The sequence below is a fragment of the Caretta caretta genome, chromosome 17 (genome assembly GCF_965140235.1).
Source record: "Caretta caretta isolate rCarCar2 chromosome 17, rCarCar1.hap1, whole genome shotgun sequence".
Classification (NCBI taxonomy): domain Eukaryota; kingdom Metazoa; phylum Chordata; order Testudines; family Cheloniidae; genus Caretta; species Caretta caretta.
This window is the reverse complement of record NC_134222.1, coordinates 17,335,251-17,362,228: the sequence shown is the minus strand read 5'-3', so window position 1 is coordinate 17,362,228 and position 26,978 is coordinate 17,335,251. Positions and strand designations below refer to the sequence as shown.

The following is a 26,978-nucleotide window of genomic DNA, read 5'->3' as shown; positions in this document are numbered from 1 at the left end:
GCAATGCCCCCTGGTGACACCCCAAGAATTCACCACATGCTGCTGCAGAAGGAAGCTTGAAAAGTACAGCTTTGTGGTGTGAGGGGCTGCAGGTATGGGAGGAGACAGCACTCTGAAGTCAATGGGAGTCATGAATGAATAAATGCCAAGCACTACAGGATTTGGCCCAGTCACTTCAGCTGCCCTTCTTAGATCCTCCAGTTTAGTGAGGCTACTGTAGTAACCATAGGGGACTCAAAGTGTTCTCCCTGTTGTAAACACTGGTAACTGTAATGACCCTGGCAGAGGCAGCTAAGACCTTGTCTACACTAAGGGCTTGTCTTCACTACTGGCTAGATTGATGCAGCGGGCATCCATTTAGTGGCTCTGGTGAAGATGAGATAAGTTAATGTGAGAGCGCTCTCCTGTCAACTTCAATACTCTACCTCCCCAAGAGACGGTAGCTGTGTCGGTGGGAGAACATCTCCTGTCGACATAGTGCAGTTTAGACACTGCTGTAAGTCAATCTAAGTTATGTTAACTTAAGTTACATAATTTAACTAACGTAACTTAAGTCAACTTACATTACCCCCTTAGTTAGAGTAGACCAGGCCTTAAACTCCCATCCCATGAGAAACATGCTTCCTTAAGAGGTAGCTTCCTTTTAATAAAAAGAAAAGGAAGACTTGTGGCACCTTAGAGACTAACCAATTTATTTGAGCATGAGCTTTCGTGAGCTACAGCTCACTTCATCAGATGTATACCGTGGAAACTGCAGCAGACTTTATATACACACAGAGAATATGAAACAATACCTCCTCCCACCCCACTGTCCTGCTGGTAATAGCTTATCTAAAGTGATCAACAGGTGGGCCATTTCCAGAAACTGCTGAATTGGAATTCATTTGCAAATTGGATACTATTAATTTAGGCTTAAATAGAGACTGGGAGTGGCTAAGTCATTATGCAAGGTAGCCTGTTTCCTCTTGTTTTTTCCTACCCCCCCCCCCCCCGATGTTCTGGTTTGACTTGGATTTAAACTTGGAGAGTGGTCAGTTTAGATGAGCTATTACCAGCAGGAGAGTGAGTTTGTGTGTGTATGGGGGTGGGGGGGATGTGAGAAAACCTGGATCTATGCAGGAAATAGCCCGACTTGATTATGTAAAGAGTTGTCACTTTGGATGGGCTAGCACCAGCAGGAGAGTGAATTTGTGTGGGGGGGTGGAGGGTGAGAAAACCTGGATTTGTGCTGGAAATGGCCCACCTGTTGATCACTTTAGATAAGCTATTACCAGCAGGACAGTGGGGTGGGAGGAGGTATTGTTTCATATTCTCTGTGTGTATATAAAGTCTGCTGCAGTTTCCACGGTAAACATCTGATGAAGTGAGCTGTAGCTCACGAAAGCTCATGCTCAAATAAATTGGTTAGTCTCTAAGGTGCCACAAGTCCTCCTTTTCTTTTTGCGAATACAGACTAACACGGCTGTTCCTCTGAAACCTTCCTTTTAATGTGTGCTTTTTGGATCTTGCCTCTTCTGTCCCCAGTACTCCTGGATATTCTTCCTTTCACGAGGATTTGTTGGCATCGGCACAGCCAGTTACTCCACCATAGCGCCTACCATCATTGCGGACCTGTTTGAGAGGGACCAAAGGACCTGTATGTTGTCTGTCTTCTATATCTTCATCCCAGTTGGAAGGTTTGTCTGCTCACCAGTAACTGGCACTTCTTGAAGCACTTTCTGGAAAGAACTGGAACACATATGCCATAACTTGACTAAGTCATGTTGGTTTGTGCCTTAGACTAAGCTTTTTAGGGCAGGGTCTGTTACCTGTTTGGCACTCTTAAATAGAGCTGGTTGGATTTTTTCATGTTTACTTTTTCAACTAAGAATGGCTTTTAGACCAATCTTTTTTCTTGTGGAAAACTTTGATTTTGGGGGGAAAATCGAATTTTTTTAACAAAACAAAAGCAAACTGAAAAGCAGAATTTTTTGGAATACCCAAAGCTCTTTAGCTTTTTGGTTTTTCCTTAAAAATATTGTCAAGGAGGGTGGTTTAAAAAAAAAAATTCCCATGAAAAACTTGCACTTTTGAAACAGCTCTAAATATACAAAGAATAAGGTATTAAAAATGTGGTTTGCTTTCTTAATACAAAACCTCCTCTGAGAGTGCGGAAATAATGGTCTTACAGATAAGCTGTCCAGAGTCCTACCGTGTGTTAGTGACAGTCAGGACTAGAGCTCAGTCTCCCAGTTAAAGCTAAAGGAAGGAGCTTAATTCATACGGTTTACCCAAACAAGGTCTTGCAGTGAACCAGTGTGTGGGCTGCCTGGATTTGGATGCTTGGGTCTAATTACACAGAATAAATGAAAAGGAGTACTTGTGGCACCTTAGAGACTAACCAATTTATTTGAGCATGAGCTTTCGTGAGCTACAGCTCACTTCATCGGATGCATACTGTGGAAAGTGTAGAAGATCTTTGATGCACACAAAGCATGAAAAAATACCTCCCCCTACCCCACTCTCCTGCTGGCAATAGCTTATCTAAAGTGATCACTCTCCTGATCACTTTAGATAAGCTATTGCCAGCAGGAGAGTGGGGTGTGGGGAGGTATTTTTTCATGCTTTGTGTGCATCAAAGATCTTCTACACTTTCCACAGTATGCATCCGATGAAGTGAGCTGTAGCTCACGAAAGCTTATGCTCAAATAAATTGGTTCGTCTCTAAGGTGCCACAAGTCCTCCTTTTCTTTTTGCGAATACAGACTAACACGGCTGTTACTCTGAAACAGAATAAATGTTTATTCCCAGGGGAAACACACCTTTTATCTCAGGGGTGGGCAAATTTTTTGGCCCGAGGGTCACATCGGGGAATAGAAATTGTATGGTGGGCCATGAATGCTCACAAAATTGGGGTTGGGGTGTGGGAGGGGGTGAGGGCTCTGGCTGGGGATGGGGGCCAGAAATGAGGAGTTAGGGTGCATGAGAGGGTTCCGGGCTTGGGCAGGGGGTTGGGGTGTGGGAAGGGGTACAGGCTCCAGCTGGGGGTGCGGGCTCTGGGGTGGGGCTGGGGATGAGAGGTTTGGGGTGCAGGAGGGTGCTCTATGTTGGGATCGAGGGGTTCAGAGGGCGGGAGGGGGATCAGGGCTGGGGCAGAGGTGTGGGGAGAGGCTTAGAGATGCAGGCTCCAAGCGGCACTTACCTCAAGTGGCTCCTGGAAGCAGCAGCATGTCCCTTCTCCAGCTCCTACGCAGAAACTACCAGGTGGCTCTGCACGCTGCCCCGTCCGCAGGCACCGCCCCTGCAGCTCCCATTGGAGCACCGGAGGGGGCCATTGGAGCATGTAGGAGCCAGAGCGGGGCCATACCGCAGCTTCCGGGAGCTGCGTGGTGCGGCCCCCAATCTTACACCCCACTGGAGCACCGGAGCGGGGCAAGCCCCAGACCCTGCTCCACAGTGGGAGCTCACAGACCAGCTTAAAACTGTTGACGGGCTGTAGTTTGCCCACCCCTGTTCTATCTGATAACCTGGATAATACTCTCCCCTACCTTGCTTCTTCGCCTTGCCCCTACCTCCCCTCCTCCCCATTTACCATTACCTTCATGGGGGGAGTGTGGGCAAGCCAGAGGCATCATCACATTGCTTCTGTGCCTTCGTGGGCCTGGGAAACCCTTTTCTAGGATAGTCCCAACAGGATTGAGTAACTGCTCCCCAATCTTAACATTTTGTGTGGGGCTGCTGGATAAGGGCCAATCTCCCATTGTCCTCCAAATCTGTCCTCTGGGGGAAAGGTAACCTGACCACCTGTGGTTCAACAGTAGGGACACGCAGAGTGTGTCTGTACTATGAAAAATCAGTACCTGTTTTTCAGCATCGGCATACTTACATAAGTATTAATGTAAATGTGGCTTGGATATTACCACCATTTCAAACCTGCTCTGAGCAGGTTACAATGCCTAAACCCAACTAGTTTCTCTGGGAGCTACAATTGAATAGGCCTCACTGGTAGGAAATGCCTGCAAAAATATTCCTCTATGCTCCTCTCTATACAAATCCTACCCCTGCAGGGCCTTGGGGTCTCACTGCACCAATGGAAACTAATGTAGTCTTGGCATCCCATTTTGTCTTTTACAGTGGTCTTGGTTATGTTCTGGCATCTAGTGTAACACAGGCTGCTGGCCACTGGCATTGGGCATTCAGGGTGAGTCCTTCCTCTCACTGCTCAGTACTGATCCACTCTTTGTAAAATCCTGGTTTTGACTGGGATCCATATAGCCTATTGGGGTCTGTATCATTAGATTTCAATCTCATGTCACTGTGTCTCAACAAGAATGTTAGAAGGGTTTTAAAGAAACAAAATATAAGAATGAATGGAGGGGAACATAGTTACCAACAGAGAAGAGAGTTGCAGTCCTATGACCTTCCATTAAAGCCCCCCTTTCTTACGTGAATTCACTATTTAATGCAACTCTTTCTGGAGGGTGAGTGGCGTTTTAAGGTTTCATGACTGTAACTGTGCTAAACGCAAGGATGGGTGAACTGCAGAGCTGCCGTCCAGTCAATTTTTAGGTGGAACATTGGATCCTCCTTCGCTTCATAGGCACCCCTTAATTACAGACCCATTTGGAAGAGCTACAGTGGACTGATGGGTAGCTGGTGGTGGGCCAAGAGGCCTTTTCAAACAGAGGCACCTAAAAACTAAAGTGGTCATCACTTTGGTATATAATCATGTCATTCTGCAGAGAAATTGTTACAAGAGGAACCAGTTTTTTTAAAATACTGCTGGAAGTAACCCCTATTCCAGTCTTGTGTTAGTCATATTGCTGTGATGAATGCTCTGCCCTCATAGGACATTTCACATCTTCAAAGCACTTGATAAATCTTCCTAACTCACCTGCAAAGTATGTCAGCTAGTATCAGTGGGGCAAAGAGGACATGGGGTTTGTCTTAGGGCTGCACAGAAAATGAGTGACAGCTGGGACTAGAGCTCTGGAATACTTGACTTGTATTCCCAAGCTCAATTCTTCTATATTATGCTGCTCAAAATGTCCTGAATAACCCCCCTGCTGAGGTACTTGCAGGATTAGAAGTGTGCATGTGGGTGTGAATGCTTTTCTAGGTGCAGAAGGGATGCTATGGCTCCCATATCTGGTGACCCTCCCGCTCGAGATCCCAACATTGAATCGTGGGGATTCCCTCCCCTTACATTTTTCTCCAGGATCATGGGGAAGGGAACAGTGCCTTTGCATAGGAGAATGCATAAGGGTTGGGGAACATACTGCGTCTTTTCACCAACATCACCAAAAGGATTTCTCCCCTGAGAGAAAAGCTAATTATGTCTAGGAGATGCATGCAACTGGGTCTAGGCTTTTCTGCAGCTTCCCTAAATGTAAATCTTTAGGAGCAATGTCACAACTTTCTTTTGCTATTAACTGGCCTTCAGTATTAGAGGAAAAGTGACCATGACCTTACTCCAGTTTTGTCTCTACAGATAACTCCTTGTATGGGTGTTATAGCAGTGGCTCTTCTGATTCTACTGGTCCCTGATCCAACCCAGGATGCCCCTGAGGGACATGGAGGCCAGAGCATCTCCCACACAACTCAGGGAGCAGATAAGAAGTCTGGTGCCGAGAGTACTGCCAGCACGACCTGGTGTGAAGATGTCAAGTCCCTCAGCAAGAAGTAGGTGGTTATGGCTGCAAAGGCTACACCCCGCCTCAAAAGGCTATTAAACCAATAGAGCAATTCCAAATTCAGAAAGCTGCCATATTCTACATGCAGGTCCTCTACATCCATATGCTGTTGGGCATGTAAGATCACAGAGATGTTTATAATGAATCCCCCTTTCTTAATTACTGATAAACTTACTACCTGTGAGACTAAGAACTGATCTGCACTGGTCACTGCAAGATGCAAAGCAGCTAGTCTTTGGGACAGAGGGAACAGGGATGTCTGGCTCACTTATTACTGGAGAGACTCTGTTAGAATTGCCTATTCAATTTAGAAATGGGCCTGAACTCTAGCACTGGTTCAGTCTAGCTGATAACTGTCATTCAGTTTGAATCTTGATCCAAACCTGCCTCCAAACTTAACCTTCCTGGGGCTCTATGTTGGGATTCAGTTCAGGGGTATAACTCAGCAAATTTGCGGATGATACTAAACTGGGAGGAGTGGTAGATACGCTGGAGGGGAGGGATAGGATACAGAAGGACCTAGACAAATTGGAGGATTGGGCCAAAAGAAATCTGATGAGGTTCAATAAGGATAAGTGCAGGGTCCTGCACTTAGGATGGAAGAATCCAATGCACCGCTACAGACTAGGGACCGAATGGCTAGGCAGCAGTTCTGCGGAAAAGGACCTAGGGGTGACAGTGGACGAGAAGCTGGATATGAGTCAGCAGTGTGCCCTTGTTGCCAAGAAGGCCAATGGCATTTTGGGATGTATAAGTAGGGGCATAGCGAGCAGATCGAGGGACGTGATCGTTCCCCTCTATTCGACATTGGTGAGGCCTCATCTGGAGTACTGTGTCCAGTTTTGGGCCCCACACTACAAGAAGGATGTGGATAAATTGGAGAGAGTCCAGCAAAGGGCAACAAAAATGATTAGGGGTCTAGAACACATGACTTATGAGGAGAGGCTGAGGGAGCTGGGATTGTTTAGCCTGCCGAAGAGAAGAATGAGGGGGGATTTGATAGCTGCTTTCAACTACCTGAAAGGGGGTTCCAAAGAGGATGGCTCTAGACTGTTCTCAATGGTAGCAGATGACAGAACGAGGAGTAATGGTCTCAAGTTGCAGTGGGGGAGGTTTAGATTGGATATTAGGAAAAACTTTTTCACTAAGAGGGTGGTGAAACACTGGAATGCGTTACCTAGGGAGGTGGTAGAATCTCCTTCCTTAGAGGTTTTTAAGGTCAGGCTTGACAAAGCCCTGGCTGGGATGATTTAACTGGGAATTGGTCCTGCTTTGAGCAGGGGGTTGGACTAGATGACCTTCTGGGGTCCCTTCCAACCCTGATATTCTATGATTCTATGATTCACAACTCTGGCCCATCCCTAGCATGTACAAATGTTTGTGGCCTCCCATGAGGCTATCTATTGCTGTGATTAGTTGGACTCAAATGAAATATAAATCCAGTGTAGAGGAACTCCTCACCTGCTTGTGGTAGACCAAACATAATCCTATTCCTAGGTGTACAGCTGACGGGGCTGAGAGTTCACCCCAACAAACAAGGGGCGGTCCCAAGTGTTGGGTATTTTGGCAATTAGGTTGCAACATCTTGAGTCATGGTATGAGGATGAACAACCCAAATGCTCCGTCAGATCCAAGCAAATGGAGCACATTAGAGGGCAGAAAGAGCTGTGCTACAACCAGTTGATCCCAGTTCAAAGTAGCCTTGCGGGCCCTAGACTTTATGGTCTATAGGGTGCTTGGAGGTCTCAGATGACAGGAGATACAGGAAAACGAGGTGTCTTTATAACAGGTCTGAGAGCCAATTGAACACCTGCCAATTAGGAACAGGCCAGATAATTCTACACTACTACTGTCTCACTGCTGCCTCATGTCTCCCTGTTTGTCTTGTCTTTATACTTTGACGATAAGCTCTCTGGAGCAGGGACTGTCTTTTGTTCTTTCGGCATATTGCCTAGCACAGAGGGGTCCTGGTCCAAGACTGATGTTCCTGGGCACTACACTAATACAAATAACAAATGAAGACAAGCAGCAATTCAAATGACTGAATGCCCTGTGGGGCTTTCTAACAGAATCTGTCTCATTCCTAGTGTTCTGCAGCAGCAGGAGCAGCGCACTATTGCTAATAATTATTCAGCCCTGTGAATCTATAATGCCTTCTGCAATCAGAGTAAAAGGCTCTCCCTTCCCCTAAGAGCTTCCAGAACAGGGGCCTGCCTGCTCTGTGCTTATTGCTTACTGCTGGACGTATGTTTGTGACCAGTTGTGACTTGAGCAGGGCTACACTTGGTAGTAAATGTTCATCCCAGCCTCTCCCAACCTTGCTCCTTTAGGGGAACGCTGGGCTCAGGATCTGTTGCCATGGAGTATCAGTTCCTCAGCTCTGAAAAGTGCCTAGAGGAAGACATGGCTGGCAGCAGGGGGGAAATAAGAACAGGAAAATCCAAATCTCTCAGTGGTGCCATTACTTGGGACCAATGTGCTGTTGAACTTTGTGCCTAGGTGTTAGTGTTAATACCATTGTGTGATCATTTCCTTTTCATGATGCTGAATTTGTGGGTGTCTCCTAAGGAATGTTGTATCAGTACTTCTCAGGCAGTCTTGCATGTATTGAATAGTCTGCTGCAGTGCCTTATGGTATCAGGGGGCTAGATCCTGCAAGATCAGGACTTAGATTTGTGAAGTAACTGTGCATCCTCTGATGTATGACCAGCTAACTACGTCAGCTTTGGCAAAAGGCTGGAAAAGCTGATTTTCTTTATCCACTAGGTTTCAGAGTAGCAGCCGTGTTAGTCTGTATTTGCAAAAAGAAAAGGAGGACTTGTGGCACCTTAGAGACTAACAAATTTATTTGAGCATAAGCTTTCGTGAGCTACAGCTCACTTCATCGGATGCATTCAGTGGAAAATACAGTGGGGAGATTTATATACATAGAGAACATGAAACAATGGGTGTTACCATACACACTGTAATGAGAGTGATCACTTAAGGTGAGCTATTACCAGCAGGTGAGCGGGGTGGGGGGGTGAACTTTTGTCATGATAATCAAGGTGGGCCATTTCCAGCAGTTGACAAGAACTTCTGAGGAACAGTGGGGGGGGGGGGGGAATAAATATGGAGAAATAGTTTTATTTTGTGTAATGACCCATCCACTCCCAGTCTTTATTCAAGCCTAAGTTAATTGTATCCAGTTTGCAAATTAATTCCAATTCAGCAGTCTCTCGTTGGAGTCTGTTTCTGAAGTTTTTTTGTTGAAGAATTGCCACTTTTAGGTTTGTAATCGAGTGACCAGAGAGATTGAAGTGTTCTCCAACTGGTTTTTTAATGTTATAATTCTTGACGTCTGATTTGTGTCCATTTATTCTTTTACGTAGAGACTGTCCAGTTTGACCAATGTACATGGCAGAGGGGCATTGCTGGCACATGATGGCATATATCACATTGGTGGATGTGCAGGTGAACGAGCCTCTGATAGTTTGGCTGATGTGATTAGGCCCTATGATGGTGTTCCCTGAATAGATATGTGGACACAGTTGGCAACAGGCTTTGTTTCAAGGATAGGTTCCTGGGTTAGTGGTTCTGTTGTGTGGTGTCTGGTTGCTGGTGAGTATTTGCTTCAGGTTGGGGGGCTGTCTGTAAGCAAGGACTGGCCTGTCTCCCAAGATCTGTGAGAATGTGGGTCATCCTTCAGGATAGATTGTAGATCCTTGATGATGCGTTGGAGATGTTTTAGAAGGGGGCTGAAGGTGATGGCTAGTGGCGTTCTGTTATTTTCTTTGTTGGGCCTGTCCTGTAGTAGGTAACTTCTGGATACTCTTCTGGCTCTGTCAATCTGTTTCTTCACTTCAGCAGGTGGGTATTGCAGTTGTAAGAATGCTTGATAGAGATCTTGTAGGTGTTTTGTCTCTGTCTGAGGGGTTGAAGCAAATGCGGTTGTATCTTAGAGCTTAGCTGTAGACAATGGATCGTGTGGTGTGGTCTGGATGAAAACTGGAGGCATGTAGGTAGGAATAGCGGTCAGTAGGTTTCCAGTATAGGGTGGTGTTTTTGTGACCATCGCTTATTAGCACCGTAGTGTCCAGGAAGTGGATCTTTTGTGTGGACTGGTCCAGGCTGAGGTTGATGGTGGGATGGAAATTGTTGAAATCATGGTGGAATTCCTCAAGGGCTTCTTTTCCATGGTTCCAGATGATGAAGATGTCATCAATATAGCGCAAGTAGAGTAGGAGCATTAGGGGATGAGAGCTGAGGAAGCGTTTTTCTAAGTCAGCCATAAAAATGTTGGCATACTGTGGGGCCATGCAGGTACCCATAGCAGTGCCACTGATTTGAAGGTATACATTGTCCCCAAATGTGAAATAGTTATGGGTAAGGACAAAGTCACAAAGTTCAGCCACCAGGTTTGCCGTGACATTATCGGGGATAGTGTTCCTGACGGCTTGTAGTCCATCTTTGTGTGGAATGTTGGTGTAGAGGGCTTCTACATCCATAGTGGCCAGGATGGTGTTTTCAGGAAGATCACCGATGGATTGTAGTTTCCTCAGGAAGTCAGTGGTGTCTCGAAGATAGCTGGGAGTGCTGGTAGGGCCTGAGGAGGGAGTCTACATAGCCAGACAATCCTGCTGTCAGGGTGCCAATGCGTGAGATGATGGGGCGTCCAGAATTTCCAGGTTTATGGATCTTGGGTAGCAGATAGAATACCCCAGGTCGGGGTTCGAGGGGTGTGTCTCTTTGGATTTGTTCTTGTGCTTTTTCAGGGAGTTTCTTGAGCAAATGGTGTAGTTTCTTTTGGTAACCCTCACTGGGATCAGAGGGTAATAGCTTGTAGAAAGAAAAGGAGTACTTGTGGCACCTTAGAGACTAACCAATTTATTTGAGCATGAGCTTTCGTGAGCTAGAAGTGAGCTGTAGCTCACGAAAGCTCATGCTCAAATAAATTGGTTAGTCTCTAAGGTGCCACAAGTACTCCTTTTCTTTTTGCGAATACAGACTAACACGGCTGTTACTCTGAAGCTTGTAGAAAGTGGTGTTGGAGAGCTGCATAGGAGCCTCTTGTTCATATTCCAACCTATTAATGATGATGACGAGAGCACCTCTTTTGTCAGCCTTTTTGATTATGATGTCAGAGTTGTTTCTGAGGAACAGCCGTGTTAGTCTGTATTCGCAAAAAGAAAAGGAGGACTTGTGGCACCTTAGAGACTAACCAATTTATTTGAGCATGAGCTTTTGTGAGTTACAGCTCACTTCATCAGATGTTTACCGTGGAAACTGCAGCAGACTTTATATACACACAGAGAATATGAAACAATACCTCCTCCCACCCCACTGTCCTGCTGGTAATAGCTTATCTAAAGTGATCAACAGGTGGGCCATTTCCAGCACAAATCCAGGTTTTCTCACCCTCCACCCCCCCACACAAATTCACTCTCCTGCTGGTGCTAGCCCATCCAAAGTGACAACTCTTTACATAATCAAGTCGGGCTATTTCCTGCATAGATCCAGGTTTTCTCACATCCCCCCCACCCCCATACACACACAAACTCACTCTCCTGCTGGTAATAGCTCATCTAAACTGACCACTCTCCAAGTTTAAATCCAAGTTAAACCAGAACATCGGGGGGGGGGGGGGTAGGAAAAAACAAGAGGAAACAGGCTACCTTGCATAATGACTTAGCCACTCCCAGTCTCTATTTAAGCCTAAATTAATAGTATCCAATTTGCAAATGAATTCCAATTCAGCAGTTTCTCGCTGGAGTCTGGATTTGAAGTTTTTTTGTTTTAAGATAGCGACCTTCATGTCTGTGATTTCTCAGAGTTGTTTCTGAGGCTGTGGATAGCATTGTGTTCTGCACAGCTGAGGTTATGGGGCAAGTGATGCTGCTTTTCCACAATTTCAGCCCGTGCACTTCGGCGGAAGCACTCTATGTAGAAGTCCAGTCTGTTGTTTCGACCTTCAGGAGGAGTCCACTCAGAATCCTTCTTTTTGTAGTCTTGGTAGGAAGGTCTGTGTGGGTTAGTATGTTGTTCAGAGGTGAGTTGGAAATATTCCTTGAGTCGGAGACGTCGAAAAAAGGATCACTCTCGTTACAATGTGTATGGTAACACCCATTGTTTCATGTTCTCTATGTATATAAATCTCCCCACTATATTTTCCACTGAATGCATCCGATGAAGTGAGCTGTAGCTCACGGAAGCTTATGCTCAAATAAATTTGTTAGTCTCTAAGGTGCCACAAGTACTCCTTTTCTTTTATCCACTAGGTGGCACTGTTTACCTGCATGAAGTTTCTTTCTCCCAGGCCGGACTAACATTGTAATCTGCCTTCAAATGCATTCCTATCTGCTCCCTTTATTTTAAGGACAAACTACCTCTTCTGCTTTCCTGGGAACCAGGCTTGATCATATCTCACCACCATAGAGTGACTACATCATCTGGGAGGATGGAATTATGGTTCATTAGTAGTGGCTGGACACTAGAGCACAGTACTCCACTTGGTGACTGGCATTTCTTTATGGGCACCCTGCACAATAGTCACACTTGAGACCCAAATCAGGATTTTTGTGGTCTGTAGGCAACTGCTGTCTTAGGTGAGCCAAAAGGTCCTTGGTTGTTCCAATGCATGCAATGCAAAGCTTTACTCATCAGGAGGTCATTCTTCAAACAATAGTGATGTAACAGATCTGTGGCCCCCTAGTGTCATGTACTGGCTGTGTATGTATGTGACCTATTTGCCTCTACTGACTGATCCACAAAGAATAAGGGACCTGCTACTACAAATCAAGGGAGATCTCTTTAACTCAAATGCTAGAGCCATGTGTCTTGAGGAGGTGAGGTACTAAGTTGCTAATCCTGGCTCACTGGGAGGTTACGACATGTCATCTATAGCACATGTATCTGACATCAGTGGTTCTCAACCAGGGGTACGCATTCTGCCGGGGGTACGCAGGGGTCTTCCAGGGAATACATCAACTCAACTAGATATTTGCCTAGTACATAAAAAGCACTAGCGAAGTCAGTACAAACTAAAATTTCATACAGACAAAATGAGAAAGTATGCAATTTTCCAGTAGTATTGTGTGCTGTGACACTTTTATTTTTATGTCTGATTTTGTAAGCAAGTAGTTTTTAAGTGAGGTGAAAATTGGGGTACGCAAGTCAAATCAGACTCCTGAAAGGGGTACAGTAGTCTGAGAGCCACCGTCTTACACTAAGATGTCATCCCTGCCCTACTGACCTTTTAGTCTAAAGTAGACTTTCTGTTCGTCCTAGGGGGTCTGTGAAACAGTTTAAAAGTTCTAATTGCTTCCAGTAGAGGCAGCTTGTTATACTGCTTACCCTTCTGCTTGAAAACTCTGTAGGCTGATTAAGAAATAATTTATACTTTCATGACACTTTGAGATACAGTAACACTTAACTTCTCAACTCCTTCCTTAACTATTGGACCGTCCAAACTGTTGTGCTCGTGCATATTGGCAACAAAACAGACTTCAAATCATCCTGAGGCACTCAGGGCTCTCTCTGTGCACTGTATTTTCAAACTGTTGGCAAGTCATGACATTTTCACCCACCTTCCAACACTGTCATTTTTCTTTCACAGCCTACCTGCAGTAAATACTGGTGTGAATCTCCCAGAAAAAGATGGACTTTAACACTGTGAAAGCAAAAGTTCACACAACTAATTAATGCCTAACGCTTGCTGGTCTGAGTTTATATAGATTTGATCTCTTCAGTAATCAGATCTTCATAATCAACAGGGAAGTTACTCACGTTGTTAACAGCTTTCTGAAGCAATCCATTCATATTGATTACTTAGAACACTAGATATCCAGGCTGGACTTCTCCTTCCTTCCCATGTCCCATTCTTTCAAACTATTGATCATAGCACTAATACTTATTTCTTTTGGTGTGACAGCCGAAGTTTCATCTGGTCCTCACTGGGTGTGACAGCCATGGCCTTTGTGACTGGAGCCCTGGGATTATGGGTACCAGTGTTCCTTTCCAGGGCTCAGCTATTCCATGACCTTGTACCTCCATGCCTTCAGGAGCCATGCGATTCTTCCACCAGGTGAGACACACTTCACTCTGAAAAGATCAGACAGGGTATAGGAAATACATACATGAACACTCCATGTTTCTAAATGCTAACGGCAGTCATGTGCTTTCTCTTCCTAAAGACAAAGGGTGGGATGGGGCTGAGAACGCTTATTGAGAAGGCATAAGTGTTGATGTGTTGCTCCATTTTACAGATGACAAACTGAGTCAGATAACTGACTTGTCCAAGGTCACACAGGTAGTATGTAATGGAGCCAGGAACTAATGTCAGCATGCCCTCCTTATGATGGGGCATAATTCATCTATAAATTGCTTTAAATCATTCGAGGAAAGAGATAAACTGTGCATATTACGATTAGCAATGTAATCTCTTGACTAAATTACTCTTAATGTACACTTCTTGCAACAGAATCTAATGAACTGGGGTGCCCTAAGGGACTGCTCCTCATCCCAAGTGAATGGATCACCTAATTAGGAGAAGACTCTGGCTTGCTCCTGAAATGCTTCTCAAATTCCTTGACTTTGCTCGTGTACAATGTGCCGGCTCCCTAAAGGGTTAAAATCGGCCACTGGTGAAAGGCTCTGATCTCTCCCAGATGGAGCTGACTTGTAGTGAAGGGAAATCCAGGGCAACATACTAATTTCTTTAAAAAGCGCTTAGAAGACAGTACTAAATTGGTTTGGCTTTGCAGAATTGGCTCTCTCCTTACAAAGAAGTATCAGCCCTTGATCTGAAGAGCATCCCTACTTGGATGCCACTGAACCCCTGATGGGTGTCCCAGACAAGCAGCAGCCCTTGCAAGAAGTAGAAGTCTTAGAGCCAGGCTTACACACAAATATGCCAATACAGGTGTTCCCATAAGGACTTTCACTGATTTTGCTACACTGAATTAGTTAAATCTGTGCAATTTCCGTGTGTAGACAAGCCCTTAATTTGGCTTCTTGGGAGCATCCCAGTTAAACTTATTCTCTTAAAGGGCTTTCCAGTTGCATCAGATTTATATCAGTATTAGAATACGTGGGTTGGAGGGGAGAAGTAATTTAAACATCTAAGTAATGAAAAGTTGCTGATTGGAGAAGGGTTCAAGCATGAGGTTCAGATTCAGAGTTTAAGGGAGTTTAGTCCTACCTTCAGTGGATATGGAGAACAACTGATCATTGTCCTCTTTCCTTAACATATTTGAAGACTGTTATCAGGTTCCCTCCTCAGTCTTCTTTTCTCAGGACTAGATATGCCCAGTTTTTTTAACCTTCCTTCATAGGTCATGTTTTCGAAACCTTTTATAATTTTTGTCGCTGTCCTCTGGACTCTCTAGTTTGTCCAGATCTTTATAAAAGTGTGGCCATCCCTATTCCTTTCCTACTATTCTGGTATTAGAATCAACTGCCAACGTGGCAAAGTTACTGTGACTCCCAGTGTGAATCAGGCTTGATTCATCTGGCACAGTACCATAACCTTTTATATAAAAATAAGGTAATTTCCACCAATCAATATTTTATCTGCAGGCAGAGCTCTTCTGGAGAGGAATTCTCCATTACAGATCGTGAAATGCAAATAAAATATCAGGTACCTTCAGAAAATGATGTGTGGTGTTGGGAGGAAGGGAGGGATTTGTTACTTTGTGTCCCAGCAAGGCAGCAGGACAGAGCAGCTGATGATGTAATTCTGATCTGGCATTTCATTGGCTTTGACATTCTCAGAACCCTTCCTCCTTCAGAGTGGAGGAAGAGAATCCTCCTTGGCTTTCTGTACTTAGGGATAGTGGAGTGTACTCAATACTGCTCTCCCACCCTTGCCAGCTACTGCCTTCCACAACACAAGCATCAAAATATCTCCCCGTCCTCTCCTCCTCTATGTACTGATTGCCAGACTCCATGCAAGTGTGACTCATCAGGCTTATGATCTGTCATGGACGTCCCAAACCAAGCTATTCCTAGCCTTTCAGGATATTTCAAGGATTGAGTGATTTGCCATACTCTTCATCCCTGTAGGGGGTTTCGAATGAAGTAAAGCAAATCAGTAGAATGAAGTAAAGCAAATCAGTCATGTCCTGGTGGCTGTGAGATGCAAGAAACCTCAAGGAATCAGGCCAGAAGGTTCTGAATTTGGTGCTTGAGGTATCCAGGCAAGTACCTGGGGTTTTCAAACACTAAAAGATCCCATGACAGTCTTAAAAAAAAAAATTATCTCCAGAAATGGGTTTCTGCACTTAGCCAAAAGGTCTCTTCCACTCCTTCGGTCTTAAATGCTTCTTTTCTATCTTACGAGTGGCTGTGTTTCAGTAGTAGCCTACAGCTCATAGCTCCTTTAGGACAAAAAGGGATCTCTAAAGACAATTGCAGGGCCCCTCAGAAACACTAATGTAACCTTAGATCTTCAAACTTGCCTGTACCGGGCAAATGTGTATAAAATAAATCTTCTGACCATTGATGCTCTATTCATGTCATTTCTAAGAACTGTTTAACTGTGATGGTTGCCTAGAGTAGTGAAGAGTGGTAAGCCTATTGCACACTTGAATTCTGCCTGATAGAGTTGGCTGTCAGTTATTGCTTCACCTTTTTAGTGTAGAATGAGTAACTAATTTCCTCCTAACCGTCTGGGGGAAATGGTAAGAGTCAGTGTGCTGCAGTTTAGAAGAACAGGGTCCTTGTTTGGCATCACAGCCTGCTATGTATAAGTGCAGATCTCCCTGCCCTAGAGCCAGGGAGAGCCAAGGAAGGGCACCATTTTTAAGGGTATGTCTACTCTGCAATTAGACACCTATGGCTAGCCCATGCCAGCTGACTTGGGCTAGGCTAAGGGTCTGTTTAATTGTGGTGTAGATGGGCTTGGGCTGTAGCCCAAGCCCTGGGACCCTCTGACCTCTCAGAGTCCTAGAGCCCAGGCCCCAGCCGAGCCTGAACATCTACACCACAATTAAACAGCTCCATGAGCCCAAGTCAGCTGGCATGGGCCAGCCATGTGTGTCTAATTGCAGAGTAGACATACCCTTAAAGCCACATAGCATGCTACCAGAATGCTAAAATATTTAGAGCCTCTTGTGTTCTGAACACTACACTTCTGTCTCCACTTCATTCGAGAGGGCTGTGATAGATTAAACAATCAGGGACACCAAAATCTTATTTATCACAGGGAAGTTTATTTTTGTCATCAGAATCTCATCTGGGATAGAGGAAAGGGTTTACAAAAGTCCCACTGGAAGTCAAGATAAGTCTTGCTTTCAAGAAGACAAACTGTCTGTTCCTCTGAGGAGCCCTTCAGCTTTCACAGGCACATGAAACAAAACTGAATGGCATTTGAAATTCTACATTGTGAAAATATTTTGTGTAGTTCCAACTGGATAACTGTTCAGTCTGCCCTGAGCTGTCATGTAAAGAAGGGCTGTATCCAGCAGTGGGCGAAGTGTCCCATGTGAGCCAGATTAATTTGAGGGTTATGATGGGTTCTACCAGTATGATCCCATGTGATGGGATCTCTTCCAAGAGAGCAGACTGGTACAAAGCTACCCCATCTGTAATGGGGGCGAGGAAGTAGCTTAGTTCATAGGTATGGCCAAGATGGCTGGAAACTCCTCTGACTCTATGGCTATCTAAGGCAGCTCCTACTGACTGAGCACCCAGTGGGTTGTTAATCTCCCTTCCTCTGGCACAGGTGATAACACCTGCTCTGTGGCAGGGCACATCACTGCTTTGGTGGACACGACATTGATTTCCAACTAAGCATGTATTTAGCCCTGGAGGACTTGGGTAAAATGGAGCCCAGATTTGATTTCTCCATTAAAATCCTTCTCTGCTTTGTGCAATAAACACCAAAAAAAAAAAAAAAAAAAAAAAGGGTGGTGAGAAAAGAAGCTTGAAACTTCTCTCTGAAACATACAAGAGAAGCTGAGGTCACAAACTAATGACAGACACCTGGACTGATTCTTCTCCCTTAATGTGCCTTTATTGCCCTACTCATCCCATTCCTTTCCTTTACTGCCAGCCGAATATTTGGAGCAATTACCATCGTGACGGGAATTGTTGGTGTCATCACCGGGGCAGGAGTTGCAAGAAGATATAAGAAGATAAACACTAAGGCCGACCCTCTTATCTGTGCTGTGGGCATGTTCTCCTCCGCCCCATGTCTCTATCTGTCTATCATGCTGGCTGAGCAGAGCATCCTTGCTACCTATGTAAGTGTCAATATACTGTGTAGCCTTGACAAATGGTTTTGTAAGATTGCATGGGTGGGTTGCAGGGTGGTCCTCAGAATGGTCTAGTTGAAGGAATTTAATTAACAGCTTGCAATGGCTCATGCCACTATGTAGCCCACAGGCCAAGTGCTGCACAGGGGGCTCTAACCTGATCTGTAGTTGCAGTCTCTACTTCTGAGGTGTAGCCTAGGGACTACCCGCCCCACCGTGCGGAGCTCACCTTTTAATATGAACAGCCAGACCACCTATGGAAAAGGGGACGTTGCAGACCGGGACTTATAACCTCCATGCACTGCATCTTTGTACTGAAAGTGTGGTAAGTTTATTCAACCTAGTATGGCCACTTGCTAAAAGACTACAGTGCAGCTTTAGCTGGGCATGGTTTGACTGCCCCAGGTTTCCAAAGGTATATTTAGGCGCAAACTCAAAGTCCTAACTTGGTGTTTAATTAAATGAATCTGCCATGTATGATACTATTTCTCTTCTCTCCCAGAACACTTAAAGATTACATTGTGCTTGGCACTGTACAATAAACAGAGTTCCTGGTAAGAAGAATTTAGTCAGCAAGTTGGGTGCCCAAAATCACTAGCTGCTTTTCTTATACCTGTGGAGATGTATCCAGAAGCGTTTCTCGGTAAAGAGGAATGCAGAAACATAACAAGAGAGATCAGTAGCTGCAGGAACTCCGCGTGAGGATGAACTGAATGCAAACCTTATTTTAGCAATAATCCGTTAACAGCTATGAAAGGAATCCCAAGCCCTCTCCAATGACTCTAGATTCACCATTACCAGAATTAACATAAATAATAGGATCCATGTAAAGTTAATTACAGTAATCAACACTTCACTGCAAAAAAGGGTGCTTTCACAGTGCTTTCTCTTCTAAAAATAGCTTTTGTTCAAAAAGGTTTTCCTTTTGCCTCTTCAGCAATCTAAAATCCCACTGACACTTAAGGGGGAAAGCGGATGAATTTTTCACGCACACAGAGCAAAATGTGGACTTGACTTTAAAAAAAAAAATGATTCAGGTATGCATAGGTAAATGGCAGAGAATATAACTGTCTTGAGAATCTGTGTGCTTTCTCTTTGTAAGAGCCTCTGTCTCAAATCCGTTTACACTTCTGCCTCGAGCAGACATTTTTACACCTAAAGGTGCAGCACACAATCATAACTGCATATTCCACTAACTTTAACCAACCTCATAGATGATTCTGCCAGCCTATCATAGTGCTTCTCCCCCTTCCCAGCCCCTATCTCTGACTATGGATGGTTGGATGAAAATTCATTTGCTCAAAGGAGTTTGTCAGCTCCTGTTCCCTCGTTGTTGCATGAGACATCAAATGACAACCAAGCAGCATGAGATGAAAATCTTCATGAATGAAAAACTTTTTTCACACAAAAATCTCTTAGTTTTAAAGGATGGAGGAACATACCATCATCCCCTCCAAAATATAGTGGCAGAATCCTCCTTTGAATAGAGGTTGGCATCCAGCACTCTGTTCTCAGGATTTGGGAGGAAATCCCAGAGTGGGATATGGATAGCCATAATTTCTCCCTTCTCTCTCCCACCCCCCCGCAGATACAGGCCGGGGGGGGGGGGTCTTTAAATGCTGCAGTTTCTCTATATAGATAGAAGAATATAATATTATTTATGTATTTATTTATTTATTTTATTGAGGTCTGTGTAGTCTTGCCGCCTGTTTCTTCTGATTCTTACAACTACAGCTGCCTAACTGTTCCCCTTCCCAGCACCCACTATGCTGGTTTTTTCTTCCAAACTCCATCTGGCATAAGTCATAATGGTGTGAGAATTGGGGTGGATTGCCAGCTGGTGCATCTGACTCAAAGATCCCACTGAGTTGGAGCGTTCTATGGTGTAGGAAGCAGGCAAAGAAGCTGGCTTTCCTGTCAGTGTTAATTCAGCCACATGGAGGCCAGCAAAGTAGTCTATACCTTACAGTATACAAAAGCGACTGAGGCAAAAACTGCACACTTCACAGAATTTCTTAAGAGTGCTTGCTGTGTTACTCTGTCCATATCTGAATAAATTATGAACGGTGCTTTGGCTGTATGTAGCTCGTGGGTGAACATCAGCCTTGTGTTGTCTGTCCAAACTTACAAGAAACCTCTTGTGGAAGTTGAAATGGAAGTATTTCAGGACTTTCTCTGTGACAGCTGGATTGGAGATGCCATTAGAACAGTCTCTTTTCTCTGCTTTCTGTGTGCATAGTTCAGCAATTCTTAATTTCAAAATTAGTTTTTGTGCAGGTGGTCCAAATTGCAACAACCATGTCTGAATTTTGTTCCATCTCAGGATGTGGTTTGGTTTGGATCACCTGTCTGAATCTATTCCACCATCCAAAGCTGTAAATTTCCTTATGCTGATAGGAGAGGAGTATACTTGGCTGTAGCAGCGAGTACTGTCTCCTTAGTGCCTTGATACATTTTTATGTTTGAATTTTAGCTATTTATCAGGAGCCAGATTACAATGAGGGCTGAATTCAAACTGGATTTAAATGGGTGCACCTCCATTGACCTTAGCACTGAGTTTGCCCCAGTGAAGCCAAATTTTGAGCCAACCTGCAGTTCCTCTCTTCTTAGCCACCGACTGCTGCGATCCAGTGGGATTAGTACCTGTGGCCTGCAATTAGACTTTCTTGGTTACATGTGATGTCTGCTTCTTGCCCAAGTGACTCTTTTACTTGGTTTAGGAAAGAGGCACCATGTTTTCCTTAAACCAGCCCATTAATTGCTACTCTGACTCTTCCCTAGATAGGTCTTGCTGGAACTGATTTCGTACAAACTTGATTCCTTCATCTATTTTATTTTTCATTTGACAATGTAACAGCATGTTGGCTGCCCTTAAAATACCTTTCCAAATCTCTTCAGGAAAAAAAATCACAGGGGATTTAGTTTTTTCTAGGATGGTTATAGGGAACCCCAGAGATACAGATGCTCACCATGTTGCTGTTCCTGTTCACAAACCTCCAGGGCTGATATAAGTCTTTTCTTCAAAGCTGACGGTACCTTCAAATAGAAATTGTAGCCAGTGTGCCATGTAAACTACCATCAGGCTTTAAATTGCTCATTTGTCAGGGACTGGGAAGGGAAACAGGGAAAGGAAATAGACAATTGGAGTGGGCATAGTGCTGGAATCCGGCGGGGAGGGCTGGGGGAGGGGAGGAAGAAAGGGGGCTTAAAAATGGGGAAAAAGAAAGTGATACAAATCTCCTTTGATACAGTACACATGGTTCTTGCCCAAACACTACAGCTGTACTAAATATGCAGTATTTAGGGCCACTAATGTAAAACATAACGTATTTGAGGCAAGGAGGGAACCATCATTAAGACTTAAATAATGGTCCAAATGTGCATTCTTGGTGCAACTCCCTTGACTTCAGTTGTTGCAGGAGGGATAAATCTAGTCTATTATGTATGACAGGCAGATATGATCTAGCTTCACAAGCCATTGTTGCAATGTATTTATTAGTCAGTTTGAAGACAATCATGGAAGATTATTTGTGTAATAGTATGTTACAAGATACGTGACTGACCTATAGCAGGGCATTCTTGAATCTCATTTCATGTTTAAATATCATAGTTCAGCATTCAGTCTACTTTACAGGGGCTATATAAGAATACAAATACCTCATTCACAGCAATAATCCTAATAAAATAATAACCCTGTTACTGTGGAATCTTATAACCATTCCAATGTAACTAATGGCTGTCTCCTAGTACTGTATCTAGGACCTCAGCTGACTCTGTGGTCTGAACAGTACCGTAGCTGGGCTTCCCTGTTGTTTTGGACAGACATTCCAAACCGTTATACTTATTAACAGATGAGAGCTGACTTGCCACAAAACAGACAAGATTGTCTGTAGCTCTGACAGAGCCACTCCCCATATTAATTTAGAGTAGTGATTTGAGAGGTCTTAGGCTGCATTGGGGAATGGCAGAAATAGCAGGGTGCACATAAATAATGCATTGTGTGTGGCTTCTCTGTGTGAGTAAACGGCTTCCAGGATCTTTTTCCCTGATCCAGAGAAAAGGAACACACACAGAATCTCTCAATACTCTTGTGCGCAGCTGGATGGTGAGGAAACCTGAGGTGCATTTATATCATAGGTGGGAAAATAAAATTGGTGCTAGTTCAAGAACAGATAACAACTACGACGGGACACTGCAGCTGTAGGTGTTGCATCCCAAAGCTGGGGGGGGGGGTAATATTTTTCCACTCTGAGCTAAAACTATCCTCTGCATGAGACCTTAAAAATGAACACTGTTAGGCCAAGGTGGAATCACTCATACTACCAGAACTAAATAGATCTGATAATATGGACTAGTACAAGGTATTTAATAATGATCTAAACTACTCTAGTGGAATTGTGTGGAGCTGTAGGGCCTGGGGCCTTTGCTGTAGCATGCTGTAACTCTTTATCCCGGTTTCTCTGACGTTCCAGCTCATGTCAGTCCCACCACTTGTAATACTCTGGGCCCAATTCATCTTTGAATTCCCTGTGATGAATTTGGCCCTCTTTCTCAGCACCTTGTTTGGCACGTCCTTGTGCTGGAAGAAGTGTCTGGACCTATTGTCACTTGGATTTTAACACTAGATTTTACGGTTTAAAGTTATTCTATTTCTGTACGACAAATGTGCTCCACATGTCCTCTTTTTTTTTTTTTTGGTGCATGTACATTTTATAATGCCTTGTCCTACTATACTGCCTTTCATCCCAGAATCTCAAATTATTTTACAAATGCAAAGCATCATGAGTCCCCTATAAGGGAGATGTGTAGTATTAATCTGCTACTTCTATAAAAGAGGGATAAGTGAGTTGCTGAAGGCCATAGTGTGTTAGTAGTGTCCAGGACTCTTTCAGTCCTTTGGTTCTAATTGCTACACAAACACACACTTCTTCTAGATCCAAAAGATCTGCTACTTTCTTTCCATGTTTCCATAAATCTCCCCTTTCTTTCCGTCTCTTCTCTCTGTCACTTGAATCCACACTGCCTCTTATAACCTGCTGCAGGATGGATGGATTTGCATAAAGCTTAAGCTGCACAGCAGGACTCAACTTCATGCAAACACTTGCAGAAAGTCCCTTTCCAGGACTGAAATCCGCTCCCTCAATCTGCAGTGATTCTGAAGGATCAAATTACAGACAATGATCCAGTTGAATTTTCATGACACCAGTAAAAGAGAGGAAGGAAGGGACTTGTTTAGCACATGATCAGTTAGGACTGTCCAGCCTCTTCCCACCCAGTTCTGCCCCCTCCCCCGAGTGCACCCCTCCACGTCCCTCCCCCCCAGCGCCTCCTGCTCGCTTCGAAACAGCTGATTGCAGCAGGCGGGAGGGGCTGGAAGGGGGAGGGAGGAGGAGAAGTTGATTGGCAGAGTGGCCAGTGGCCGGGAGGCGCTGGGGCAAGGGCAGGAGCTAGAGGGCTGGAGCACCGACGGACTAGGCGCCTGTGTCAATGGTTCTCAACCAGAGGTACATGTGTCCCTGGGCGTACACAGAGGTCTTCCAAGGGGTAAAATCAACACACCTAGATAGTTGCCTAGTTTTACAACAGGCTACATAAAAAGCACTAGCAAAGTCAGTACTAACTAAAATTTCATACAGACAATGACTTGTTTATACTGCTTTATATACTTTACGCTGAAATGTAAGTACAATGTTTATATTCCTGTTGATTTATTTTATAATTATATGATAAAAATGAGAAAGTAAGCAATTTTTCAGTAATAATGTGCTCTGACACTTGTATTTTTATGTCTGATTTTGTAAGCAAATAGTTTTTAAGTGAGGTGAAACTTGGGGTACGGAAGACAAATCAGACTCCTGAAAGGGGTACAGTAGTTTGGGAAGGTTGAGCACCATGGATTTAGCTTACTGTAATTAGTGCATAACTGTGGCCACTGTCACTAAAGTCGGATACTGCCTTCTGAAATTGCTCAGGATTGATAGTTTATTACAGGTTAACTTTTTAATCTTGTGGTGTTTCCATCAGAAGCGGTTTGGTCCACACAACCTGATTTAAACCTATATCTAGGGACTAGCAGGGAGAGGGTTTCCAAGACCACAGATGTAAGATTTATTAGGGACCCAGCCATGGTGGGAAGTGTGGTGTGGCCCATCTGTGGTGAATTAGGGAATCCTACAGGGCACCATAAGAGGGATGTGATCCAAGGAGTCTGGGCTGGCTGTGTCTAGGAGCCAGTTCCTCCCTCCTCTTGGGATGAGCCCTCTGAGTGCAGTACTTGAACTTTGCCTGCACAGAGTCATCCTGTTGGTTTCATTTAGAAACCTGGCCAAAAGAACCTCGTGGAGCTCATTTTAAAACTTATCTGACTGTGGGGAGTTCCTGCCGTGCTATTGGTTTGATTTTTTTTTTTTTAAACTGGGTTCTGAAATGCTTGCTCCCATCTGCTACACCTACACCTGCCCCTTATGTTTTATGTGTGTGTGGATTGGGAGTGAGGACTCATGACTCCTGTCCCTGACTCTGTTACTGACAAGATGTGATGTTTGGCGAGTCACTTACTCTCTGTGCCTCCATTTCCCCATCTTTAAAATGAAACTATTTGCATTTATCTCTGGGGGTGTTAGGATGTTTAGTTAAGGTTTGTAAAGAGATTTTCATGTACAGCACCTCTCATTACCATAGCAAAGTATAATTACACTTCAGTGAACTCACCTAGCCACTTAATGGTACAGAAAGTCAATCTGTCAAACAGAACTGCTATGGTTCATTTTGTTTTTGTTTTTTCAGATTTTTATTGCACTTGGAGAATTTTTTTTAGCCTTAAACTGGGCCATTGTGGCTGACATACTACTGGTAAGTTCAAGTTCATTCTTCCTGCTGTTGTATGGTTTGTGCTGATAATTTTAATTCTGTTCTCAAATCTGTGTACTCAAAGTACCTGCTTCTCCTACTAAGCCTTTTGACTCCTCCCAAGAATACCATAATTGGTACCCCATTAACACTAAAAGTTGGCCTGCACCAGTAATAGACTCCATTTCACTGCCCATATTCAAATGTTTTATGTTTGTGCTGAAATGGCTTTGAATAAGAGATCCAAGTGGGGAAAACTCAACATCTTTAAATCACTGTTTTCTAAAGAAAATTGCTTATTAGGGAAGTCTGATGAAATATGCATCGTTACTCTCCTTGGCTTGCGGTGTCACTACTAGAACCTCCAGTAGCGTAGTGAACTTCGCTGTTTTCCTAACACTTTGGAAATGTGGCACTGTTTATTAATTTGATCTTTAAACGCTGAAAGCTGTGTGCACTGTTTTGGGGAATAGAGGAATTTGCTGATAATTGACAGAGTGGTGAAATGAGATGGAGTCACTTGCTTTGTAATTTTAACCCCAGCTATTTAACATTTTGAGACCGTAACTCTCTGGAAGGGTTAAAAGTGTTCTAGCAGCGAATATCAGTGTTTTGGATGGACATTATGCTGTCATTAGTGATCTCTACTGAAGGTGTAAATGCAGGGGCGTGCTCAGTGAGAATAAATTCACTTGGAGCATGAACCTGAAAGCCCCTCAGAACAATGGCTTTATTGCCATGTTGCTACCATGTGGAGATACTAGCTTAGGCACAATGTTGGGACTTGGGCATCATTCTTGTCATGGATTTGGAGTGTGCATGATCTTGGGACAGTAGCTGTAGGGAAGATGATTGCTGCCTAATCAAGTGTGATTAATAATATACTTTTGTTATCACTAATGTTGTCAGTCAGTGTCCTGATGGACACCTGTCCCATCAGCGCTTGTGTCATAAATATAAAGGGAAGGGTAACCACCTTTCTGTATACAGAACTATAAAATCCCTCCTGGCCAGAGGCAAAACCCTTTCACTAGTAAAGGGTTAAGAGGCTAAGATAACCTCGCTGGCACCTGACCAAAATGACCAATGAAGAAACAAGATACTTTCAAAGCTGGAGGTGGGGGGCGTAACAAAGGTCTGTCTGTGTGTTGCTTTTGCTGAGAACAGATCAGGAATGCTCTTCAGAACTCCTGTAAAAAGTTAGTAAGCAGTCTAGCTAGAAATGCGTTAGATTTTCTTTTGTTTAATGGCTGGTAAAATAGCTGTGCTGAATGGAATGTATATTCCTGGTTTTTGTGTCTTTTTGTAACTTAAGGTTTTGCCTAGAGGGATTCTCTATGTTTTGAATCTGATTACCCTGTAAGGTATTTACCATCCTGATTTTACAGAGGTGATTCTTTAACTTTTTCTTTAATTAAAATTCTTCTTTTAAGAACCTGATTGCTTTTTCATTGTTCTTAAGATCCAAGGGTTTGGGTCTGTGTTCACCTATGCAAATTGGTGAGGATTTTTATCAAGCCTTCCCCAGGAAAGGGGGTGTAGGGCTTGGGGGGATATTTTGGGGGAAGACATCTCCAGGTGGGCTCTTTCCCTGTTCTTTGTTTAACACACTTGGTGGTGGCAGCATAGGGTTCAAGGACAAGGCAAAGTTTGTACCTTGAGGAAGTTTTTAACCTAAGTTGGTAAGAATAAGCTTAGGGGGTCTTTCATGCAGGTCCCCACATCTGTACCCTAGAGTTCAGAGTGGGAAAGGAACCTTGACAGCTTGCCTTCAGGTGACCCTTCTGTCGGTTCGTTCAGTCAGTCAGTCCTTCCTTTCTCTGCCTATTCAATAACAACTTGCTGAATTCCCCTCTCAATATTGACATCTTCTTTCCAGCACTGGAAGCTGTCATTGTGACTCTGTTCTTTAGCAGGGACTGTCTGCTAACATTTCTGCTCTATAGAGGAGTTCATGTACACAATGAGTGCACAATTACACCTTTCTACTGGGTAAACTTCTACGGCCTATTCTATTATGCAGTAGGTCAAACTAGAAAGCTAGTTTAAAAACTCAAAAGACCAAGCACGTCACAACTTTGATACACTCTTTGTCGTGATAGAAGGTGACCCTGTACCAGTCAGATCCAAACCTTTTAATTTTCTCACTTGCCAGTGCAGAGTGACTAAATGCCCATCGGGGCAAAGTGTGGTAAGCTATTTTCTGAGAATGCTTTGTGATGTA

The 26,978-nt window shown here is 44.0% G+C and overlaps 1 protein-coding gene across 1 annotated transcript in view; it reads left to right on the top strand.

Annotated features, from left to right (window-relative positions):
- SPNS3 (SPNS lysolipid transporter 3, sphingosine-1-phosphate (putative)) overlaps positions 1-26,978 on the top strand; it is a 52,562-nt gene that overhangs the window by 6,115 nt on the left and 19,469 nt on the right. Inside the window, exons 4-9 of the mRNA XM_048824292.2 lie at positions 1,525-1,676; positions 4,114-4,180; positions 5,471-5,661; positions 13,582-13,734; positions 17,704-17,893; positions 24,692-24,757. Coding sequence (XP_048680249.2) covers positions 1,525-1,676; positions 4,114-4,180; positions 5,471-5,661; positions 13,582-13,734; positions 17,704-17,893; positions 24,692-24,757 — 819 coding nt within the window. The remainder of the gene's footprint in view (positions 1-1,524; positions 1,677-4,113; positions 4,181-5,470; positions 5,662-13,581; positions 13,735-17,703; positions 17,894-24,691; positions 24,758-26,978) is intronic.